Raw genomic sequence first — 25254 nt, 5'->3', positions numbered from 1 at the left:
ATGTGCTGTAGATTTTTATGATTCTATGATAAATGGCCACTTGGTCTTCAGCATCACCTGAATGGAAGGTTGAGTGAGAAATTGTGTGTGAGAAATTAATCACACACTTCCAAAAAAAAATCTGAATGAAAAAGAGTATGAAAGATGTACGATTCAGCCAAACATTTCTCTCCCTGCCTTCCGGATGTGGGTTATCATTCAGGAGCAAAGAACTAAAACTACTAAAGATCCCATGGCAGTGTCCTAAAGAGTCAAAGAGGGTATGGTGGGGTGGGGGTTGGAATCCCGGTGTTCAGAACAGTTGTCATCCTTCCACCAGTATCCGTTTAACAGGTTATGGAATCATGCAGACTGAAAGCTACAGACAAAACAGAGGCTACACTTGAAAATGAATTTATTAGATTGAACACATTAATGAAGGTAGAGCAGCAGATGTAGTGTATATGGATTTTAGCAAAGCATTTGACAAGGTACCCCATGCAAAGCTTATTGAGAAAGTAAGGAGGCATGGGATCCAAGGGGACATTGCTTTGTGGATCCAGAACTGGCTTGCCCACAGAAGGCAAAGAGTGGTTGTAGACGGGTCATATCCTGCATGGAGGCCGGTGACCAGTGGTGTGCCTCAGGCATCTGTTCTGGGACCCTTACTCTTTGTGATTTTTATAAATGACCTGGATGAGGAAGTGGAGGGATGGGTTAGTAAGTTTGCTGATGACACAAAGGTTGGGGGTGTCGTGGATAGTGTGGAGGGCTGTCAGAATTTACAACGGGACATTGATAGGATGCAAAACTGGGCTGAGAAGTAGAAAAAGGAGTTCAACTCAGATAAGTGTGAGGTGGTTGATTTTGGTAGGTCAAATATGATGGCAGAATATAGCATTAATGGCAGTGTGGCGGATCAGAGGGATCTTGGGCTCTGAGTCCATAGGACACTCAAAGCTGCTGCGCAGGTTGACTCTGTGGTTAAGAAGGCATACGGTGCATTGGCCTTCATCAATCGTGAGACTGAGTTTAAGAGCCGAGAGGTAATGTTGCAGCTATATAGGACCCTGTTCAGACCCCACTTGGAGTACTGTGCTCAATTCTAGTTACCTTACTACAGGAAGGATGTGGAAACTATAGAAAGGGTGCAGAGGAGATTTACAAGGATGTTGCCTGGATTGGGGAGCATGTCTTATGAGAATAGTTTGAGTGAACTCGGCCTTTTCTCCTTGGAGTGAAGGAGGATGAGAGGTGACCTGATAGAGGTATACAAGATAATGAGAGGCATTGATCGTGTGGATAGTCAGAGGCTTTTTCCCAGGGCTGAAATGGCTAACACGGGAGAGCACAGTTTTAAGGTACTTGGAAGTAGGTCCAGAGGAGATGTCAGGGGTAAGCTTTTTACGCAGAGAGTAGTGAGTGCATGGAATGGGCTGCCGGCAGCCATGGTGGAAAGCGAAATGATAGGGTCCTTTAAGAGACTCTTGGATGGATACATGGAGCTTAGAAAAATAGAGGGCTGTGGGTAAGCCTAGGTAGTTCTAAGGTAGGGACATGTTCAGCACAGCTTTGTGGGCCGGAGGGCTTGTATTGTGCCCTATGTCTTATGTTCTATGAACAATCTGGGCCATCCAGGTGCTAGGAAGGGTATCATAACAATATTTCACTGTCTAATTCCACTGCTCTGTTGTTCCTCTCCAAAATGGTACCATGGGATTTTGCAGTAGATTTTCAACTTTTCAGCTCGATTCACTTGCCCAGAGTTTGAATTAATACATTTAATAAATCCAAAACTAAAGACCCATTGAGGAATTATTGCACTCTGCCTTGCTCGAGTGGAAATGATAAATATTATAAAAGATAATTATCTACTGGATTTTAAAATGTATGTAACTACCAGTCCACATAACTTAGTTGCTTACCAAGAGTTCGTAGGAGAACAAATTGCATACCCAGCGCAAAAGGTCTCTCCTGATCTTCTACGGACCTAAAATAGAAAAGTATTTAATTTAATTTGTTCCATTAAATCATGAAAATCATACTGCATAATGTATCCAAGCATTCCTTTCAACCTTGGTAGTTGTGATCATGTATATGGCAATCATAAGGTTTCTCTTTTAGCAGATGCTGGCTGGCCTGCTGAGTTTTCAACTGTTTGTGGTTGTATAGAACAAAATAACAGACACACAATGCTGGAGGAACTCAGCTGGTCATGCACAATACGGGGAAATGAATGAACAATTGATGCTTCAGGCTGAGACCCTTCAAGAGGACTGAAAAGAAAGGGAAGACACCAGAATAAAAAGATGGTGGGGAGGCAGAGGAAGGACTACTTAGAAGGTGATAGGTGAAGCCAGCAGGGTGGGAAAGGTCAAGGACTTGAAAAGAAGTAATCTGACAGCAGAGGACAGTGGACCATGGTGAAAGGGAAGGAGGGGCACCAGGGGAAGATAACAGGCCGATGAGGAGAGAAGAGTGGGGAATAGAAGAGGGAAGGGGGAGGGGAAATGAGAAAACAAAATTATCAAAAGGTGAAATAGATGTTCGTGCCATCACATTGGAGACTACCTAGACAGAATATGATTTGCTGTTCCTCCACCCTGAGAATGGCTTCATCATGGTTGAAGAGGCGGCCATGGACCAACATTTTGGATCGGGAATAGGGATACCTATTCACATATACAAACCGCTGGAGGAACTCAGTAAGTCAGGCAGCATTTGTGAAGGGGAATAAACAGTCAATGTTTCGGGCCAAGACCCTCTGAGTTCTGATAAGGATCTCAGACCTGAAATACAGAATCTCAACAACGCTGCCTGACCTGAGTTTTTCCAGTGTTTTCTGTTTTTAACTCAAATTTCCACTGTCTGAAGATATTGTTTTCATTTTCATTTGGACATGTTAACTAGATACTGGGAATACTGCACAAAATAGGGATCGGTGGCAGCAGAAGGCAGGCGGAATGCCACCAAACACAGTGAGTTCTTTCTCCTTGTGTGCGTGTTTTTAAAACCATAAAAGAGAGATGGGGTCAAGCAGACTGACCATCATCAGAGTGGGGCTAGAGTCAACGTGGGAACTTAGAGGCTTCAACGAGAAAAGACTGAGGCCAAAGAAACAGGTAAGAAGGGTAGGGTTTTCCTTTCATTATTGCTGATTTGGTCTTGGTTGCCCATTGTACAGTGCAGGCAGGATGGCAGCTGTGGCAGTGGAATATTCCTCTTGTAGGATGTGGGAACTCATGTAACCTGATGGTTTCCCTGACGACTACACCTGTGGGAAGTGCAGCCAACTCTAGCTCCTGAAAGACCGCATTAAGGAGCTTGAGCTGGAGTTGGATGAATTAAGGATCATCCGGGAGGCAGAGCAATTGTCAGATAAGACTTTTGAGCAGGTGGTTACACACAGAATGCAGAATTCAGGGAGTTGATGGGTGAAAACCAAGAGAGGTAAGAGAGAAGGAAGTCAATGCAGGGTCCCCCGTGGCCATTTCCCTCAGCAGCAGTTTCAGTTCTGAGCCTCAGAAGGATAGGGTGAAGTCAGGCAGAGCAATAGTCATAGGAGACAGATAGGAGACTATGTGGCAGCAAAAGAGATGCCAGGGTAGTGTGTTGCCTCCTGGGTACCAGGGTCCAGGATGTCTCTGAGTGGTTACAGAATATTCTTGAAGGGGAAGGTGAGCAGCCAGAGGACATGGCACCAATGACATAGGCAGGAGAGGGGTAGAGGTTTTACACAGTAAGTTTAGGGAATTAGGAAGGAAATTGAAGAGCAGAACTTCCAAGGTGGTAATCTCCAGATTATTTGTGGTGCAACAAGCTCGGGAAGGTCAGAACAGGAAGATAGCGTGGACGAATGAGTGGCTGAGGAGATGGTGCAGGAGGCAAGGTTTCAAGTTCTTGGATCATTGGAACCTTTTCTGGGAAGGGGTGACAAATATCCTGAGAGGGAGGTTTGCTATTGGGGAGGGTTTAAACTAGAAGTGAAGAGGCAGAAGATGGAGGAGTTGGCACACAAGTAGAGAGGGAGTTTGTGAGGAAGGATGACAGATGATAGAGCAAAGATGCACTCAGCCAGATGGTTTGAGATGTGTCCATTTTAATGCAAGAAGTATGATAAACAAGGTGGGTGAACTTAGAGCATGGATCAATACGTGGAACTGTGCCATTGTGACTATTACAAGAGACTTGGATGTCTTAGGGGCTGGAATGGCTGCTGAGTGTGCCACGCTTTAGATGTTTCAAGAAGGCCAGGGAGGGAGGCAAAAGAGTTGGGCGCATGGCATTTCTAATTGGGGATAGTATCATGGCTGCACAAAAGGAGGAAGACATGGAGGGGTGGTCTACTGAGTCATTGTGGGTGTAAGTTAGAAACAGGAAGGGGCAATAACTCTACTGGATGTTTTATAGACCCCGCTATAAACTATATATGTTTTATAAACCCCGCTATATACCCACCCCCTCCCCGCTATATACTATGGGGGGGGCAATAGAAGCAGAGACATTGAGGAGCAGATAGGGAGGCAGATTCTGGAACAATGCATTAATAATAGGGTTGTTGTGATGCTTGATTTTAACTTGCCTAATACTGACTGTCATCTACTTAGAGCAAGGATTTTGGATGGGGTGGAGTTTGTTAGGTGTGTTCAGGAAGGTTTCCTGACACAACATGTAGATAAGCCAACTAGAGGAGAGGCTGTACTTGATCTGGTATTGGGAAATGAACCTGAGCAGGTGTCTCAGTGGGAGAGCATTTTGTAGTTAGTGATCGCAACTCTATCTCCTTCACCGTAGTGTTGGGGAGGGATAGGAGCAGACAATTTTGGAAAGACATTTAATTAGGATAGGGGGAAATATGATGCTATTAGGCAGGAACTTGGGAACATAAATTGGGAGCAGATGTTCTCAGGGAAATGCATGGCAGAAATGAGGCAAATGTTCAGGGAACATTTGCATGACATTCTGCGTAGGTACATTCCATTGAGGTAGGGGAAGGATGGTAGGGTAAAAGAACCATTGTGTACAAAGGACATAGAAAATCTAGTTAAGAAGAAAAGGAAAGCTTACAAAAGGTTCAAGTAACTAGGTACTGTTAGAGCTCTAGAAAATTACTAGGTTGCCAGGAAGAAGCTTAAGACTGAAATTAGGAGAGTTAGAAAGAACCATGGTGAGCCTTGGTGAGCAGGATTAAGGAAAATCCCAAGGCATTCTACAAGTATGTGAAGAGCAAGAGGATCACACTTTCATAGAAAAGGGATGTGATGGAGCTTTTGAAAAGCAGTAAATTAGAGAAGTCGCCAGGTCCAGATGAGATAAACCCCAGGCTACTGTGGAAAGTGAGGGAGGAGATTGCTGTACCTCTGGTGATGATCTTTGCATCATCAATAGAGATGGGAGAAGTACCAGCGGTTTGGAGGGTTGCAAATGTTCCTTTGTTCAAGAAAGGGAGTAGAGATAACCCAAGAAAACATAGACCAGTGAGTCTTACTTCAATGGTGGGCAAGTTGTTGGAGAAGATCCTGAGAGGCAGGATTTATGAGCATTTGGACAGACATAATCTGATTAGGGATAGTCTGCATGGCTTTGTCAAGGGCAGGTCATGCCTTACGAGCCTGAATGAATTCTTTAAGAATGTAACAAAACACACTGATGAAGGTAGAACAGTGAATGTAGTGTATATGGATTTCAGTGAGGCATTTGATAAAGTTCCTCATGCAAGGCTCCTTCAGAAGGTGATGAGGCATAGGATCCAAGGAGACCTTGCTTTGTGGATCCAGAATTGGCTTGCCCACAGAAGGCAAAGGGTGGTTGTAGATGGTTGTAGAGGTCAGTGAACAGTGGTGCTCCGCAGGGATCTGTTCTGCGACCCCTCCTCTTTGTGATTTTTATAAGTGACTTGGATGAGGAAGTGGAGGGATGGGTTAGTAAGTTTGCTGATAACACAAAGTTTGGAGGTGTTGTGGATAGTGTGGAGGGCTGTCAGAGGTGACAGAGGGATATTGATAGGATGCAGAACTGGGCTGAGAAGTGGCAGATGGAGTTCAACCCAGTAAGTGTGAAGTGGTTCATTTTGGTAGGTCAAATTTGCTGATGAAATATAATATTAACGGTAAGACTCTTGGCAGTGTGGAGGATTAGAGAAATCTTGGAGTCTGTGTCCATAGTACACTCAAAGTTCTGCACAGGTTGACAGTATTGTTAAGAAGGCGTACGATGTGTTGACCTTCATCAACCATGGGACGGAACTCAAGGGCCGTGAGGTAATGTTACAATGATATGACTTAGTTAGACCCGAACTGGAGTATTATGTTCAGTTCTGGTCACCAGGATGTGGATACTATAGAAAGGGTGCAGAGGAGATTTACAAGGATGTTGCCTGGATTGACGAGCATGCCTTATGAGAATAGGTTGAGTGAACTCGGCCTTTTCTCCTTGGAGCGATAGAGGATGATTCGTGACCTGATAGAGGTGTATAAGATGATGAGAGGCATTGATCGTATGGATAGCCAGAGGCTTTTTCCCAGGGCTGAAATGGCTAACACGAGGGGGCATAGTTTTAAGGTGCTTGGAAGCAGGTACAGAGGGGATATCAGGGGTAGGTTTTTTCCAACAGAGAGTACTGGTGTATGGAATACACTGCCAGTGATGGTGGTAGATGCGGATACAATAGGGTCTTTTAAAAGATTCTTAGATAGGTACACTGACCATAGAAAAAATATAGAGGGCTATGCTGTAGGGAAATTCTAGGCAGTTTCTAGAGTAGGTTATGGTCAGCACAACATTGTGGGCCAAAGGGCCTGTAATATGCTGTAGATTTCTATGTTCTAAATAATTCAACATTTTATTTCTGTCCTTGACATCATCATCTAGAAAGAAGGTATGTCCATCATATCTGATTCTTATGATATTCACTGTGGGCTCTGCTGATAGAGGAATAACTTTAAACAGCATAAATGGCTTTTGAGACCATAAGACAAAGGAGCAGAAGTCAGTCATTCGGCCCATTGAGTCTGCTCCGCCATTTCATCATGAGCTGATCCAATCTCCCCTTTAGTCCCATTCCACCACCATCTCACCATAACCTTTGATGTCCTGACTACTCAGATACCTATCAATCTCCGCCTTAAATACACCCACTGACTTGGCTTCCACTGCCGCCCATGGCAACAAATTCCACGGATTCAGCACCCTCCGGCTAAAAAAATTTTTTCACATCTCTGTCCTGAATGGACGCCCTGCAATCCTCAAGTCATGTCCACTCATACTAGACTCCCCCACCAGGGAAACAACTTTGCCACATCCACTGTCCATGCCTTTCAACATTCAAAATGTTTCTATGAGGTCTCCCCTCATTCTTCTAAACTCCAAGGAGTACAGTCCAAGAGCGGTCAAATGTTCCTCATATGTTAACCCTCTCATTCCCGGAATTATTCTAGTGAATCTTCTCTGAACCCTCTCCAATGTCAGCACATCCTTTCTTAAATAAGGAGCCCAAAACTGCACACAGTATTCCAAGTGAGGTCTTACCAGTGCCTTATAGAGCCTCAACATCACATCCCTGCTCCTATACTCTATTCCTCTAGAAATGAATGCCAACATTGCATTCGCCTTCTTCACCACCGACTCAACCTGGAGGTTAACCTTAAGGGTATCCTGCACGAGGACTCCCAAGTCCCGTTGCATCTCAGAACTTTGAATCCTCTCCCCATTTAAATAACAGTCCACCCGTTTATTTCTTCTAGCAAAGTGCATGACCATACACTTTCCGACATTGTAATTCATTTGCCACTTCTTTGCCCATTCCCCCAATCTATCCAAGTCTCTCTGCAGTCTCTGTTTCCTCAGCACTACTGGCCCCTCCACTTATCTTCGTATCTTCAGCAAACTTAGCCCCAAAGCCATCTATTCCATAATCCAAATTGTTGATATACTATGTAAAAAGAAGCGGCCCCAACACGGACCCCTGTGGAACACCACTGGTAACCGGCAGCCAACCAGAATGGGATCCCTTTATTCCCACTCTGTTTCCTGCCAATCAACCAACGCTCTATCCACGTATGTAACTTTCCCGTAATTCCATGGGCTCTTATCTTGTTTAGCAGCCTCATGTGCGGCACCTTGTAAAAGGCCTTCTGAAAATCCAAATACCCAACATCCACTGCATCTCCCTTGTCCAGCCTATTTGTAATTTCCTCAAAAAATTGCACTAGGTTTGTCAGGCAAACTGATTGAAATATCTACAAGAATGCCTTTTGATTCTTTATTTTGTAAAACACTGATTGGTTATAATTAGTATGGTACCATTTGGAAAAGAACCAACAACACTGTTAAAGAAGTTCATAAAATAGTTTTAAGGACATGTTTTAAAATACATGAACGCTGTTTTGGTTAGCTTAGTGATTATTCAAAAATTAGCCATTATACAGCACACATTGGCACGTCAGCCTTGCATACAAAGACACAACAATGATGGAGAGAGTGAGATGGCCTGTTCCTTCAAGAGGACTCCACACAATGACGGGGAGAGTGAGATGGCTGGGACAGAAGGACTAAAATACTTCTTCACTTCTGTCTCTCCCACTTCACCACATCAGCATGAAGTTTCCTTACAACTTCCAGTGACGTTAGACCAACGAAGCCAAAGCATCAATGACAAGAGTTTTAGCAGCAGGGAGCTCTTACCTGAGTGTTACTATGATTACCGATGGCTGTGCACAAGCTGTAATTAACGTGACGATGAAGAGAAATACTAGAAAAGGGATCAAGGTATTGCATGTCCGCTCACACTTGCCAGACACTGCGTATCCATTCTCATTCAGATACGTTTTCACAATGACCAATCGGAGCTGATTCTTTTGCCCTACTGTAGGCGGGGTTATCACTTGCCGACTTTGAACGCAGGCACAGTCAGTATAGTTCCTCATCTGTGGAAAATAAGCATTATTATTCTTCAGAAAGAGGCACTGCCAAAAATTAACTAAGCTTGTTTTAGTCACTGCAAAAAGTCTGAGTTAGTAAATGTGCGAAGGAATAATGGTAAAATATTATAATCTAATTCCTGTCCTACAAAACAGCCGCACTCTATACTTGAAGGAAATAATAGCAGCTTTTGTCATTTTTACTGTAAAACCAAACAGCTACTATCAAAGGAAAATCACTTCTACATTATATTGGTTAATAGCTATTCTCTATAATAGCATAATCGCAAGTGCTATGGAAATAGAGAAAAGCTATTAACCAATATAATATAATTTACATTATATCAGTTATTCCCCATTTCATTACTTAAGTCAGTAATTACTTTTCTTGTACACTGGATCTATGAGCTAAAACTAGTGTCCTTCAGATCTCTAGTTTGCAATATCAACAGATTTAAAATACAGCACAATATTGATCAGTTGCGGATATGGGCAGAGAAATAGCAGATGGTGTTTAACCCAGATAAGTGTGAGGTGTTGCACATTAGTAGGGCAAATGCAAGGTGGCTGGACACTGTTAAGGGCAAGAGAAATCTTGGCATCCAAGTTCATAGCTTCATGAAAGAGGCTACACAAGTTGACAGGATGGTTAAGAAGGCTTATGGAATACTTGCTGTTATTAGTTCAAAAGTCAAGAGATTATGCTACAACTTTATAGAACCTCTGGTTAGGCCAAATCAAGAGTACTGCAGACATTTCTGGTCGCCCCACTATAGGAAGGATGTTGAAACTTTGGAGAGGGTGCAGAAGAGGTTAACCAAGATGCTGCCTGGTTTTGAGGTCATATACTATCATGAAAGGCTGGACAAACTTTGATTGCTTGCTTTAGATCTGTGGATGCTGAGGGGAAATCTGATAGGGGTTGATAAGATAATGACAGGCATTGATAGAATAAACAGGAAGTATCTTTTTTCCCTAAGGTAGGAATGTCTAATACTAGAGGGCATGCATAGAAGATGAGAGGAGGGTAGGTTCAAAGGGGATATGAGGGGTATGTTTTTTTTTAAACTCAGAGAGTGATGGATGCCTGGAATGTACTGCCCGGTATGGTGGTAGAAGCAAATACATTAGAAGATTTTAACAGGCGTTTAGATAGACACATGAATATGAGGAAGATGGAGGGATAGGGACATTGTGTAGGTAGAAGGAATTGGTTTTCAGGGTTTTTTGATCTACTTTTTAGCTGGTTTGGCACAAGAGTATGGGCACAAGGGCCTGTTCCCATGCTTTACTGACCTATGTCCTATCAACTAAAGACAGTTCGTACTGAAAAAGATAACTCTTTCACAACAGATACAGCCGGTTATTTAAACAATACCTCACTAGGGAACTATTAGTTCCAAGATCTGAAAGTAGACATCTTCAAGGTGTGCATTAGTGATTTAAACACATTAAACAGAAGTAAGTCATTCTACCCATCCAGCTCTTCTGCCATTCAGTTTGATCACCATCTACATTTATTGTCATCAACATGTATAATTAATATATCACCGAGTCTTTAATCCAACATTTGAATAAATATACCAAATAGCTGATGTCCCAATGCAGATCTTCATAGGATACTAGCATTGACTTTTCAATTGGTAAAAGGTTATCTTTTCTTTGCTGCTTAATAAAACTGCTGATCAACTGCATTTTCTATGAGATTTTTTTCTTTAGTCAACAGCTGTCATGTGGAATTCAATGAAGGCATTCTAGAAATTCACAAAAATGATACTTCTTCTAAAAATCAAAATTGTTGGTTGGACATGCTGACTCTCATTAGCTTCAGATTTCATTAGATGCTCATACCTTCCTACTTTAACTATAAAGTATTATACTTCACCACAACCTCTATAAAACCAACAGGTTTATCATGGACTTTGTCAAAGCCTTTGACAAGGTCCCTCATGATCAGCTGGGCTGGAACATTGGATAACATGGGATCCAAGGTGAGCTAGACCAATAGAACATTGGATTGAGGTAGGACTCAGATGGTGGTAGTGAAAAGCTGTTTTTCAGATTGAAGGCTTGCGACCAAACGTGTGACAAAGGAATCTGTGCCGGGTCTCTTGTTTATGTTAATCTCATACTTCCTATAGCATGGTGACCAGGCAGCATATCTATTTAGACCATAAAACTACAAGGCATAGTAGTAAAGTTAGGCCATTTGGCCCATTCAGTCTGCTTCACCATTCCACCATGGCTGATTTACTATCCCTCTCAATCCCATTCTCCTGCTTTCCTCCTGTAACCTTTGACAACCTGACTAATCAGGAACCTATGAAACTTCGCTTTCTATATACTCAATGACTTGACCTCCACAGCTGTCCATGGCAATGAATTACACAGATTCACCACCCTCTGGCTAAAGAAATTCTTCCTCATCTCTGTTCTAAATAGATGTTCATCTATTCTGAGGCTGTCCTCCCTGGTCCTAGACTCATCCACTGTACGAAACAGCTATTCCATATCCAGTCTATCTAGGATTTTCAGTATTTGACAAGTTTTGATTAGATCACCACTCATTCTTTTAAACTCTAGCGAGTACAGGCCCTGAGCCATCAAATGTTCCTCATACATTAACCCTTTCATTTCTGTTATTATTCCTGTGAACCTCCTCTAGACCCTCTTCAATGCTAGCACATCTTTTCTTAGATAAGGGGTCCAAAATTGCTCACAATACTCCAAACACGGTCTACTCAATGCCTTGTAAAGCCACAGTATTACATCTTTGCCTTCCTTATTACCAGCTCAACTTGTAAGTTAAACTTCAGGGAATCCTGCACAAGGTCTCACAATTTCCTTTGCACCTCTAACCTTTGAATTTTCTCCCTGCATAGAAAATGGTCTACACCTTTATTCCTCCTACCCAAGTGCACGACCGTACACTTCCCTACACTATATTCCATCTGCCACTTCTTTGCCCATTCTTCCAACCAGTCAAACTCCTTTTGCAGACTTCATGCTTCCTCAACACTACCTGTTGCTCCACGTATCGTCTGCAAACATTCAAATTATTGCCATAAAATGTGAAAAGAAGAAGTCCCATTACCAACCCCTGCAGAATACCACTAGTCACTAGCAGCCAACCACAGAAGGCCCCCTTTTCCAACTCTGCCTCCAGCCAGTCACCCAATGTTGGATTCCACAGTGCTGGAATGCCATATGTTTGAAGTTATTTAGCTCTCTGATCTTCTGATTATTTCAGTCATGCTAGTATCAAGCCAGTATCTTTCCTGTAATACCATGGGCTTTATCTTGTTAATCAGCCTCATCTGGGTCACCTGGTCAAAGGTTTTCTGAAAATCCATGTAAACAACATCAACAGACTCGCCTTTATCTATACTGCCTGTTATTTCCTCAAAGAATTCTAACAGATATGTTTGGCAAGACTCCACCTTAAATAAACTGTGCAGAGCTTGGCCTACTTTATCATGTGACACCAAGTATTTCGAAACCTCTCCCTTTATAATGGACTTCAATATCTTCCCAACCACTGAGGTCAGGCTAATTGGCCTATAATTTTCTTTCTTCGCCTCCCTCCCTTCTTCAAGAATGGAGTGAAATTTGTTAATTTCTAGTCCTACGGAACTATTCCAGACTCTATTGATTCTTGAAAGATCATTACTGTTCACTGATGTATGGCCTTTGGGGAATCAGACAAGGCTTAGGGGTTTGTCTGGATGGGTGGTGTACTGATACTCTGCAACTGTAATGTCTTTAAGGTGAAATGGCTTTATTTTGGGGCAACTGGGGTACCATAGAGCGGATGTGGATGTTTCATGTATACAATTGTCTGAAATCTGCAGTGACCTCCTTCACAGTCCGCCATTACTTAGAGCAAAAATAGAAAATATAATGAGGCATTAATTGTCTGTGGATCATTGATACTTGTTTATTTGCACTAAATTTTGTAGCAAAATTGTGTTTATTTCTATCCATATTTACTAACAGATTTGACTAATAAATTGTCTTATTTTTTAATTTAATAAGAGGAGCATGATTCAGAACACAGAACTTAATTGTTTCAATGACATTTGGCAAAATGGGAATTCAGTCAGCTGATGCCAATGAGCAGAAGAATCTCAGTAATAATCATTTTCATCATTGCTCAATTGAAACTACAACAGGTCAACATTACCCCAACTAAGTGCCTGGCTCTGCTGTTCATATGGGAACCTCAGTCTTCCCAGACTTCCCAGACTGAGATTCCAGACCATGGATACCACTGTTGCTAATTCTGGCTCCAAGGATTCCAGATAGCTCCAGACCGGGTATCCTACCATTGGCATCTCTGGTCCGATGACCACTGGTGCCATCAGACCACACATTACCTGGCCTCCAGCTCCAGCCCCAACCCCAGGCCAATTCACTTCTCACTGCTACTGGGTCCCTGGGCCCTCCTTCCCTCCCCCTAACCCTAGGTCCCTCAGGGCTTCTCCATAACCTCTTGGATTCTCCCACCCTACTTTTCCTGAAGATCCCAACTCTCCCATCTCCTTTGAGGCCTTCAACTCCCTTCCCCCCTTTGATCCCAGCTCTAATCCCTGCCATGTCTTCACCACCGCCACCCCCCCCCCCGTCCTGAATGTTCTGTCCTCAGCAAGAGCTTGCTCCCCTTCACCTGCACCTCAGTTATTTTCATGCCTGCCACAACTCCGAGTTCTTACTCCATCACCACCATCTCTGAGCCCACTTCTTTAGCAAGCTTCCTCTTCTTCTTGGATACCCCACTCTGGTTTTCTGCCTATTCTGGATCCTTTCATCTAAAACTGCGATGAGACATCAACCAGTTCAACTTCAGCACTCTCTTCTCTGCGAACCTTAGCCCTTCTGAACGCACTGCACTCCACTCTCTCTGCACCAATCCCATCCTCAGCATCACACCCACAGACAAAGGGGCTGCCGTTGTAGTCCGGCGAACTGACCTCTACCTTAATGAGGTCAAGCGGCAACTCTCAGACACCTCCTCTTACTTACCCCTTGAAAAGAACCTCACTCAGGACCATCGATGATGGTCTCTGCCATCATCACAAACCAGGGAGAGAGGGAGCATGTGGGTTGTTGAATGCCGGATGGATTGCGATTGTCTTTGGGGTAACTGCAAGGTCTGTGTCTTCGCTATCTCTTAGCTCACCTTTATGCTCAGTAGCGGGTGTGCTTTTTGTTTTGCCGGGGGGGGGGGGGGGGAATTGTTACTTGCCGCTGCTTTTGCGCGGGAGGGGGGACTTTGGGGTTCTCACGTTTAACTGTCGTTCATCCTTTGGGGCACTTCTCTGTTTTCGAGGATGTTTTGCAAAGAAAAAGCTTTTCAGGAAGTATACTGTATACATTTCTCTGACATTAAAATGAACCTTTGAACTCTTGAAACCTCATCAACTCTGGAAATCTTTCATCCACTGCCACCAACTTCATAGTTTCCTTACCCCCCTCTACTTGTTTCTATCTCATAGAACAGCAAACGGTCATTCAACCCACTGTATCTCCTACCCAAGATCCACAAATCTGCCAGTCCAGGTAGGCCCATTGTTTCTGCCTGCTTTTCCCCCACTGAACTTGTGTCCTCATACCTTGATTCCGTCTCCCTTCACAGCTACATCTGTGACACTTCACATGCTCTCAATCTCCTCAGCTTTCCATTCTTTGGCCCAGATTGCCTCATTTTCACCGTGGATGCCCAGTCCCTATACACTTCTATCTTCCATCAAAAATGCCTTAATGCTCTCCTTTCTTGACAACAGACCCGACCAGTTCCTTTCCACCATCACACTCCTGCATTTGATAGTAATGGTCTTCACATTCAACAATTCCTGTTTCAATATCCCACTTTCTCCAAACTCAAGATGTAGCCATGGGCACCCGCATGGGTCCCAGCTTTGACTGCCTTTTAAAAACGCAAACATGGGGAAATCTGCAGTTGCTGGAAATTCAAGCAACACACACAAAATGCTGGTGGACTGCAGCAGGCCAGGCAGCATCTCTAGGGAGAAGTACAGTTGACATTTCGGGCCGAGACCCTCCATCAGGACTAACTGAAAGAAAAGATAGTAAGAGATTTGAAAGTGGGAGGGGGAGAGGGAAATCCGAAATGATCCTATTGTTCCTATAGATGCTGCCTGGCCTGCTGCATTCTACCAGCATTTTCTCTGTGTTGCTTGACTGCCTTTTCATTGACTACATGGAACAGTCCATGTTCCAGCCCTTCCCTGGTAATGCTTCCAACTCTTTCTGCACTACACTGGCAAGTGCATTGCTGCTGCTTCATGCATCCATGCTGAGCTCGTCAATTTCAAAAACCTTCTCCCCAACCTCCACCCAGCCCTTAAACTCACTCGGTCCATTTCTAACACCTCTCTCCCCTTTCTTGATCTCTCTGTCTCCATGTCTGGAGACAAACCATCTATCAAATTCTTTAATAAACCTTACCAATTCCCACAGCTATCTTGACTTTAAGTTTTCCCACCCTGTCTCCTGTAAAAATGCCATTCTCTTCTCTCGGTTCCTTCGTCTACATTGTGTCTATTCCCAGGATGATGCTTTCTTTTCCAGGACATTAGAGACGTCCTTCTTCAAACAAAAACTGTGTTTCCCTTCTTCTACCCTCACGCACATTTCCTCCATTTCCCAGACATCCACATTTACCCCATCTTCCCGCTACCTTAACAGGGAAGAAGTTCCACTCGTCCTCACCTATGTACCACCCCATGAGCCTCTACATGCCAATTCAGACACATCAGCCTCTGCAACATCCTCTATCTTCAATGGTACCCTACCACCAAACACATATTTACCTCCCCCACACACTGCTTTCCACAGGGGTTGTTCCCTCCATGATACTCTTGTCCAGTTATCCCTCCTCACTAATCTCCCTCCTGGCACTTATCCCTGTGAGCGTATTCACCTCCTCGCTCATCTCCATTCAGGACCCCAGACAGTCCTTCCAGGTGAGGCAATACTTCACCTGCGAATCTTCTGGGGGGGGGAGGGGGTCACCTACCATATCCAATGCTCCCAATGTAGCTCCTCTACAATGGTGAAACCCGATGTAGACTGGGGACTGATTTGTTGAATACCTTCACTCCATTTGCAAAAAGCAGGATTTCCCGGAGGCAAATCATTTTTATTCCTACCGCCATTCCAATTCTGAAAGGTCAGTCCATGGTCTCTTCTTCTGACGCAGTAAGGCCACGCTCAGGTTGGAGGAGCAACACCTCATTCTCCATCTAGGTAGCCTCCAACCTGATGGCATGAACATCAATTTCTCCCACATCTGGTCATTCCCCCCCCCCTTTCCCTTGGTCAATCTCCCACTTGGCCCCCGCTTTACCTCTTCTCCTCACCTGCCTATCACCTCCCCTTGGTACACATCCTCCCTCCCTTTCTCCCATGGTCTACTCTCCTCTCCAGTCAGATTCTTTCTTCTCCAGCCCTTCACCATTTCCACCAATATCCTCCCAGCTTCTTACTTCATCCCCTCCCCCACCCTCCTGGCTTCACCTATCACATTCTAGATTTTACTCCTCTCCTCCCCCCCACCTTCTAACTCTGGTACCTTCACCCTTCCGTTCCAGTCCTGATGAAGGATCTCAGCTTGAACCTTCAACTGTTTATTCCTCCCCATGGCTGCTGCCTGAGTGCTGAGTTTCTCCAGCATAAACCTTAGTCTTTCATTGCTTCAGGAGAAAAACTAACAAACTCGATACTCACCCTTGTGCTTTCATTGACGAGGACTGAGCAACCAGCCAGACAAGGACTGAAGTATGTTATCCCATCTGATCCACAGACAGGTTCATAATCATGGATTCTGCATCCACAGTTTACATTGCAGTCACCAGTTAGATTTCTGTGCGCCATTGTAAGTGAAGGGCTGAAAAGTAAACAAAAAGAGCAGCTTCTGCCTTAATTCTTCTACCATAGACTCCCGAGCTTGCCTAGTCATCATTCTTAAACACTAAACAAAGAAGAATTATTCTTTTCCAGTGGGACTGGAAAGGTTTAGGCAGGCATGATCTCCAAGTGAATCTCCATGTAGGGTTGCCGAATGATAGCTCAATATTCAATAAATACTGATGAATGCTTGCAGACTTTTCCCCTCAGGTTGGCCGAGACTAGAGGTCATAGTTTTAGGGGAGAAAGGTGAAATATTCAAGAGGAATCTGAAGGGAAACTTTTCATTCAGAGGGTTATACCAGTGTAGGATGAGCTGCCAATGGAAGTGGCGGATATGGGATCAATTTCAACACTTAAGTTTGGATAGAAGGGGTTTGGATTGATATGGGCCAGGTCTAGATCGACATTGACTGGATGGGCTGAAGGGCTTTGTTTCAGTGTTGTAGTATTATTCAGTATTATGTAGTATTCAGTGTTGTTGTAGTTCTGTTGTTGGCCTGTTTCCGTGCTGTGATTGTTATATGGTTATATGGTTATTATATAACTCTATGACTCTAAACTAAGGAAAGAATAAAGAAATTTTCAGCCTAGTATATTCCAATAATTTACATTTTTCAAGTTTTCCCTGTACTATTAAAGCTTCTTTTGACTTTCACACCACCATGGCGACTTGGTATTTAAATTTATGAACAGATCTGATAGCGAATAAGGAAAGATTACTCCTCTAGCAGAGTCACTGATCAATACTAGATTAGAGTCGGAGCTCCTTATCCGCCGATTCCGCATGCGCGGATTCAACCAACCGTGGATCGGGAAAACCCGGAAGTTCTCTCTCCAGCACTCGTTGTTTGAGCATGTACAGACTATTTTTCCTTGTCATCATTCCCTAAACAATACAGTATAACAACTATTTACATAGTACTTACATGTATTAGGTATTAGAAGTAATCTAGAAATGACTTAAAAGTACAGGCAGTCCCCGGATTATGAATGAGTTCCATTCCTGAGTCCGTATTTAAGTCGGATTCGAAGTCGGAACAGGTACATCCAGTATTATTTAACGTCAGTTAGTCAAACGTTTTTCTTAGTATATAGTACATACTTTACCTTTCTATGCATATAAAACACTTAAGAAACATGCATATTTCAATAATTCAAGCACTGCATTGCTTAGTAATAATTGTAGCTTTCATCGGGGCAGGGCCTTTCACATGCTCCATTAAAATTGTTCTGATCGCTGACCAATTGTGGAAGACCTAACGCTCTTCCAATGACTGATGGCGTTTCACCTCTTTCCAATCGCTTTATTACTTCCACCTTATTTTCAATCATGATCGTGATTATTTTCGTGAACAGAAACACTGCAGATTCAGAGCTGCGCTGCCAGGTCCTAATGTCCACTGCACCGAGATGTTAAATAAAGTCCAGGGTTCCGCTGGGTCCTAAAGACCACCGCACTCAGCCAGGTTAAATAAGGGACTTGAGCATCCACGTTTTTTGGTATCCACTGGGGGGGGGGGGTCCCAGAACCAATCCCCCATGGATAAGGAGGGCCGACTATATTTTAAAACCCTTAACAATTTAAAAAAAAAGGTGAGGCACGGGTTTCTCGGAACAAGACTCTAAGGAGCTGAAGGAACTTAGCAGGTCAGGTTGAAAATTTTCACAGTTGAAAATTCAGGTTGAAATCCTTCATCTGGACTGAAAATATTCAGGGGAGATAGCTGTGGGGAAAGGAATGGGAAGTTGCTGATGCGTGCAGTTGGATCCAGCTAAAAGGCGTGATCTGCAGTTGAGGGAGGGAGGAGTGTGGGAATGCTGTATGAAGTTGGGAGCTGATAGCTGAAAGTGAAGAAGGCCTGAAGAAAATGGGTTCTGATAGGAGATGATAAATGAACAGGAAATAAAGACAAGGAGGTGGGGAAGGGTATCAGTGGGAGGAAAGGGACAGTGGTTAGTGGAAGCTACAGGAATCAATGTTTATGCCTTAGGTTGGAGGACGGTGAGGATTTGTTCCTCAAATCTGCATCTAGCCTCAACCAAACAGTGGAGAGGCTGAGGGCAGATACGTCAGTGTGGGAGTGGGAAGGGGAATTAAAATGGCTGGCCACTGGGAGATGGTTAACTCTGCATTTGAATACTTTTCATCAGCGTGGTTGTGGCAGTGAGCAGGGAAGGTGGCTAAATATATACTTATCCAACTAAATATTCGCTTTCAAATCATTTATATAAATAATGAAAAACAAGGGTCCTAACACCAATCCCCGCAGAATACCAATGGCCATCATTCTAAGAAACAATCTTCAACCACCAGCCTCTGCTTCCTACCTCCAAGCCAATGTTGAATGCACCTAACAAGCTCTCCCCAGATTCCGTGGGGTCTAACCTTCCAGGCCAGCAGGACATCTTTGAAGGTTTAGCTAAACTAAAATAGACAAAATCCACCGCCCTGCCCTCATATATCCCTCTAGTTCCTTCCTCAAAGAACTCTAAAGGGTTCATCAAGCCTGACTTTCCAGACAAAGCTATGTTGAATCCTGCTCATCACTCTCTCAAATGCTGGTACATCCCGTTCCTCAGAATGCCCTCTAGCATTTTCCATCACTGGTGTTTGACAGGTGTGCCTGGAGTTCACTGGCTTGTCCTTGCTATCCTTCTTAAGCAATGAAATGACATTAGCAAAGACCTACAAAATTCCTTCTGTAGCCTCTATTCATAAAGTCCACTTGGTCAGGCTCTGGTGATTTATCTGCCTTAATGCACTGTAAAGTTACAAGTACCTCCACCTGTAATACAGATGTTTTCCAAAACATCTCCAATTGTTTCCATTATCTCTTGAGCAATCTCTTGATTGAAATGTATAAGATTATTAAGTGATTGGACACGCTAGAGGCAGGAAACATGTTCCCGATGTTGGGGGAAGTCCAGAACCAGAGGCCACAGTTTAAGAATAAGGGGTAGGCCACTTAGAACAGAGTTGAGGAAAAACTTTTTCACCCAGAGAGTTGTGGATCTATGGAACACTCTGCCTCAGAAGGCGGTGGAGGCCAGTTCTCTGGATGCTTTCAAGAAAGAGTTAGACAGAGCTCTTAAACATAGCAGAGTCAAGGGATATGGGGAGAAGGCAGGAACGGGGTACTGGTTGTGGATGATCAGCCATGATCATATTGAATGGCGGTGCTGGCTCCTGCACCTATTGTCTATTGTCAACCATAATTTTCTGCTTAGTAAACTCAGAAGATAAGCATTATTTTAAAAATCTCAGTCATTTACTGTGGCTCTATACATAGGTGTCCCTGTTCATCTCTAAGGGGACCTACTCTCTCCTAGGTCCCCTCTTACTTTAGTATAGCAAAAGAACCTCTTGGGATTTTCCTTAAACACGCTTGCCAGATTTATCCCATTCTCTCTCTATGCCTTTCCGATTCCCCTCTTAAGTGTATTCTGCCTACAAGCATGCTTTTTGTCATCTCCTAAAATAGTCTCTTACAATGATCCTGACCTTCTGGGGTCTTGACTAAATGTTTGACAGGGAACTAGAGTGAATTACTGAGCACACAGTATTGGCGGTAAATAGTTTAGAATAGCTCTGAAATCCAAGCTGGGAAAGGTATGTCTCCAAGACATCTTTAAGGGACAAAGCCTCAAGAAGGCAGCATCTATAGGGAGAAGCACTGTCGACGTTTCGGGCCGAGACCCTTCGTCAGGACTAACCGAGAGGAAAGATTTCCTCGTGTTTGCTCGACATTTTAGGAAAGTTTTTTCCCAGTCACCATCAGATTTCTAACTGTCCATGAGCAGTAACTCATCGTTCCCTTTATCACTATCTATCTATTTATTTATTTATTACAGCATAGTGATTTTTATGTCTTGAACTGTTTCAATGCCATAAAACATCAACTTGAACAACTTAGGCCAGTGATAATAAACCTGATTCTAATTCTGATACCAGAAAGTGAAAAATATCAGGACACCAGAATCATTTGTGGATCATTAACCTTGCTGTTTACAAAGATAAAGATCTTAAAGGATTAAGTTGCTCCATATGTCCCATAACTGGAAGTAAACTTTTGTTTACATCTATCCATATTTATAAATAGATGAAGCCAGTAAACAGGTTCTGTGTTGCCTTTAAGGCATTTGTTTAGCTTATTATATTTTCGCTTTAGTAATTCGTTTGTTATCGTTTTCTAGTTAAAGTTAAGGTTGTTTAAAGTATATTCGTTGTCTGTGATATATCGCGGCATGCGATGACGTCACACTCGGTTACGCCACGTCTTGTGGGAAAATACTGGTTTGGAGAAACGGGAAGGAGGGGGCTCACATGTGCAGGATCAGCGCGAGAAAAGTTTTCTTTCTACGCACTAGAAACATCAGTGAAGCAACGCCGTAAGTTCATGAGATAATCGATATGTTGAATTTAAAATGTTAACGCTGATTCTGTTAAAAGTAATGATGATTGATAAAGTTTATGTTTTTTGTTATTTAAAGAGTTGCGGATAGTTTGTGTTGAAGTGTATTTAAAGCCAGTCGATGGCGTAGGTAGATTCTGACTGTATGTTGCACTTTAATGTAATATAGTTGTTGTAGTTTTACTTTTGCAAGTATTTATGATGTAAATGTGATGTCAAGAAGGAAACAAATACTGTATATATTTTGTATTGTTTTATCAACAGTTTTCACCATACGTTAATGTGGAAGAGTGAACAGTAAACGGTTAATCTCACTGGGACCGCCTCATTGACTGGTTTATGCTTGGTGTTTAGTTCAGAGTTCTTTTACACCTGTGCGAGAACACTACAGGTTCTATTTTTTTAAAAAGGGCTGGAAATCAACTTCTGGTTTAAGATGGCGCTGGTGACCCTCAGCGACTTCTGGCTGGTGGCTAGCGAAACAAAGATAGCAACTAAATACATTGTTAATCACATTTTGCCTTGCAAATGATCATGGTAAGTAATAGTCCGTAACTTTCCTTTGGACTTGAAGGCAACTCGGCGTGGCAGAACCGAGGCAAGACGAGCCTCGAACCCATCGCCAAAAGGTTCGAACGTTTTAACACCGTGCTGAAATCCGTATCGAGGCAGCGAGGTCCAGGTACCACAGCATTCTAATTCAACTGAACTCTATGTTTGGTCGGGACTGAAGTGCTGTGTCTACATGATGTGCTTGTTTTCTCTCTGCGCATTGGGCGTTCAACAATCTTTTTTAAAATGGATTGTTTGGGTTTTCTTTGTTTCATGGCTGCCTGTTAGGTTGCATAATATATGCATACTTAGGTAATAAACGTACTTTGAACTTTAATGAAGGATTAAACATTTATCAAGCTTGATGTCCACCATCAACTGATGCCACTTAACCTGCCTGATGAGTATTCTTATTTTTAATCCAATGATTATGAACGAACCATGAAGGAAAACTCTGTACACTACTCTTAATCACACCAGAATCTGGTTTAATATCACTGGCATATTTCTGTTTTTAATACAAATTGACCAAAACTGCAGTTTCACTTGGATCCATCAATATGACCAGAACACTTTATGTACTTCCTGCTGCATAACCAGAACTGTGTGACTTGATTTGGTCAATGAGAAGGAAATTGATTTTGCTGGCTGTTTGAAACCACAAATGATTCTCATTTTCCACTGTGCCCAAATATTTTTTCACTTTAAAACTGAGATAAAGGATACCAGGTCCAATAAACAAACAGCTGCCAATTTACCGTTACCATTCTTTTTTTTTTAACCAATTTTACTCTCAAACGTTATGACAGACAGAACTCGGCAATCACAAGAAGTTCAAAATGTAAAGTAAGATATTTCTTACCCTGTGGTGTAGGGTATATTAATGCCTCCGAGATTAATGCTTTCACAGCCAACAATAAAGAGTGTGGAGAAGCACAGCAAAGAAACCCCACTGCAGATCATAGCAAGCTTAGCTGATTCTCGTGCGCCAAGCTTGAGTTTTTTAATAATGTAGCCCCCAAGGATAATGCCAACACCAGCACTGGGAACGATGACCACACCTGCAATTAAATCAAGCATCAATTTATAAATTATTCACATATAGAGAACTACGCATCATTTCTAAAGTGCAATGTATGAGTGAGCCAAGTTTGACAGCTTCATAGATTTTCCTTCCAGTTACATATAAAGCATTTATAAACTACCTAATTTTGTTACTTAAACCTTGGTACATTCACAGGATGGACAAGATCCTATTTTGTAATTAACACCCCTCTTTAACAGTTCCTTGTTCTTACTGTCATCCTCTAAATAATCCTGTAGATCATTTTAACTTACACATTTCCTCACAGAAATGTAATTTAGTTTTATTAGCAGACAAGACAAATACAGTTATTCATTAGAAATGGAGCTCCTGAACATTTTCAATCTAACAATGCACTGTTCACCTTAAAGATTTCTACAATATACCACTGAGAATTTTAAATTTACCTTCCTTTCAAAGAAGATTCTAGGCTTAACTTATTGCAGATGCCATTATTTGAGAAATGCTGCCATATTTTTCCAATAGAGCTTATCTTTTGACTGAAATATTAAGCTATATTTTCCTTTAAAAGTTTTACAATTGAGAAGTATTAGGAAATTTATAATATTATTACCAAATACATCAGTGACAGTTCTGGTTTGCTCTACTATCAAGTTGCATTTATGTATCATTTCTTTATTGTTAAAATATTCTGAGATGCCCCCCCAGACAGGCCTCAGAAATATGGCTACTGGTAATGGAAAGGAGAAAAAGGATCTAAAGCTTTCCCAGCCTATATGATGAATAAACTCTTCTTGGGCTACCAGGGGTACAGATAGTGATTATAACTGACATTTTGATGACAAACTCTGCCATCTTCTTCAGGGATGATGCCTGGGCATGTCTAGACTGGTGGTACTTATAACCCCATAGTCCGTCCCTCCTGATTGGTTAGTCTTCACCCTGTTATGCCTGTGCCCCCAACTCTGAGGGGCCGAAGGGTCCAAAGTAGCCACCTCCTTTTTGAGAATCGCAAGGTCGCTATTAATTCAGGTCAGGAGACCCAGGAAATGAGAGAGAGACATTTGGAATGTCTTGGCCCCTCAGCGATACAAAGCCACGGGAAACGGCCATTGTCTCTTGGAGACGGAATTGTGTATTGAGTACTGTGCTATTTATTTGAAGCCCTGAGGGAATGACCAAAAGTGGGCTGGTTGAGGGGTGGCATCCTTCCAACCTGATTGACATCTGAGACCCTGTGAGTCAGGATAAAAGAGGGTCTGGGGAACAGCCCCTTTAGACGCACCAGAAGAAACGCTAGAAATCCTATAACAGCGTAATAGCGACAGCCAGTGGAAAGCCCACGTGCGTCCTTTTCCATTTGCCTCGGAACTGGTGGGCCTTACCACGGAAGAACGGCTTTAGCTAAAACAAAGGAGAAATCAGCCCCAACGACTCTCGAAGGATTGACATCATAAAAGGAATGGGCAAGTTTTAAACTCTCTCTCTCTTGACTCCAACCAAAGGCTGCAGCCTGCATGAACTTGAGTGACTTTTATATTTTCATCGGACAATACATTATCCCCTAGACAACGATAGAGCTATTTCTTAGTGATTATTATTATACCCGTGCTTTGAGACTTAGTAGTGACGACGTATATTATCTGTATGTTTGCATTGATATTCTTTTTGTGTATTTTTATCAATAAATACTGTTAAAAATAGTACCATCAGACTTCAACGGACCTCTCTATCTTTGCTGGTAAGTGACCCAGTTACGGGGTACGTAACAACCCAATCAGGTTTTCAGTCTCCCACCTTGTTTACAATCAAATTCCAGTTCTTACTTAGAGAGAGACCTTCATTTTTGTTAAAGTTATTTTCCTCTAGCTTTATTTCAATGGCTTCCTTTACCAGTATTTTGCGTCAGTCTTCACTGTGGAAGACACTAGTGGAATGTTAGATGCATGAGTGTCAGGAGGCAGAAGTGAGTGTCGGGGGCAGAAGTGAGTGTCAGGAGGCAGAAGTGAGTGTCAGGAGGCAGAAGTGAGTGTCAGGAGGCAGAAGTGAGTGCTGTTGCTATTATGTGGAGAATGTATTTGGGAAGCTAAAAGGCCTCAACATGTATAAGTCACTTGGACCAGATGAACTACACCCCAGGGTTCTGAAAGTGGTGACTGAGGAGATTGTGGAGGCATTAGTAGTGATCTTTCGAGAATCATTAGATTCTGGAATTAATCCTGAGGACAGGAAAATTGTAAGTTTTGCTTCACTCTTGAAAAGGGAGGGAAGCAGAAGAAAGGAAATAACAGGCTGGTTAGCCTGACTTTACTGGTTGGGAAGATGTTGGAGTTATTATTAAGGAACAGGTTTTGGGATACTTGGGAAGCACATGATAAAATAGGCCAAAGAGAGTATGGTTTTGTAAAGGCAAAAT

The 25254-nt window shown here is 42.8% G+C and overlaps 1 protein-coding gene across 2 annotated transcripts in view; it reads right to left on the bottom strand.

Annotated features, from left to right (window-relative positions):
- The window catches only part of slco5a1 (solute carrier organic anion transporter family member 5A1), a 203170-nt gene that overhangs the window by 10352 nt on the left and 167564 nt on the right, over window positions 1-25254 (bottom strand). For both annotated transcript variants that reach the window (XM_073040807.1, XM_073040811.1), the window contains 4 exons: window positions 22656-22854; window positions 16647-16806; window positions 8662-8903; window positions 1905-1969 (listed from right to left, as the gene is read on the bottom strand). In XM_073040807.1, the coding sequence (XP_072896908.1) occupies window positions 1905-1969; window positions 8662-8903; window positions 16647-16806; window positions 22656-22854 (666 nt within the window). The remainder of the gene's footprint in view (window positions 1-1904; window positions 1970-8661; window positions 8904-16646; window positions 16807-22655; window positions 22855-25254) is intronic.

Source organism: Hemitrygon akajei, chromosome 1 (assembly GCF_048418815.1).
Source record: "Hemitrygon akajei chromosome 1, sHemAka1.3, whole genome shotgun sequence".
NCBI classification, from domain to species: domain Eukaryota; kingdom Metazoa; phylum Chordata; class Chondrichthyes; order Myliobatiformes; family Dasyatidae; genus Hemitrygon; species Hemitrygon akajei.
This window is presented reverse-complemented; position numbering and strand designations above follow the sequence as displayed.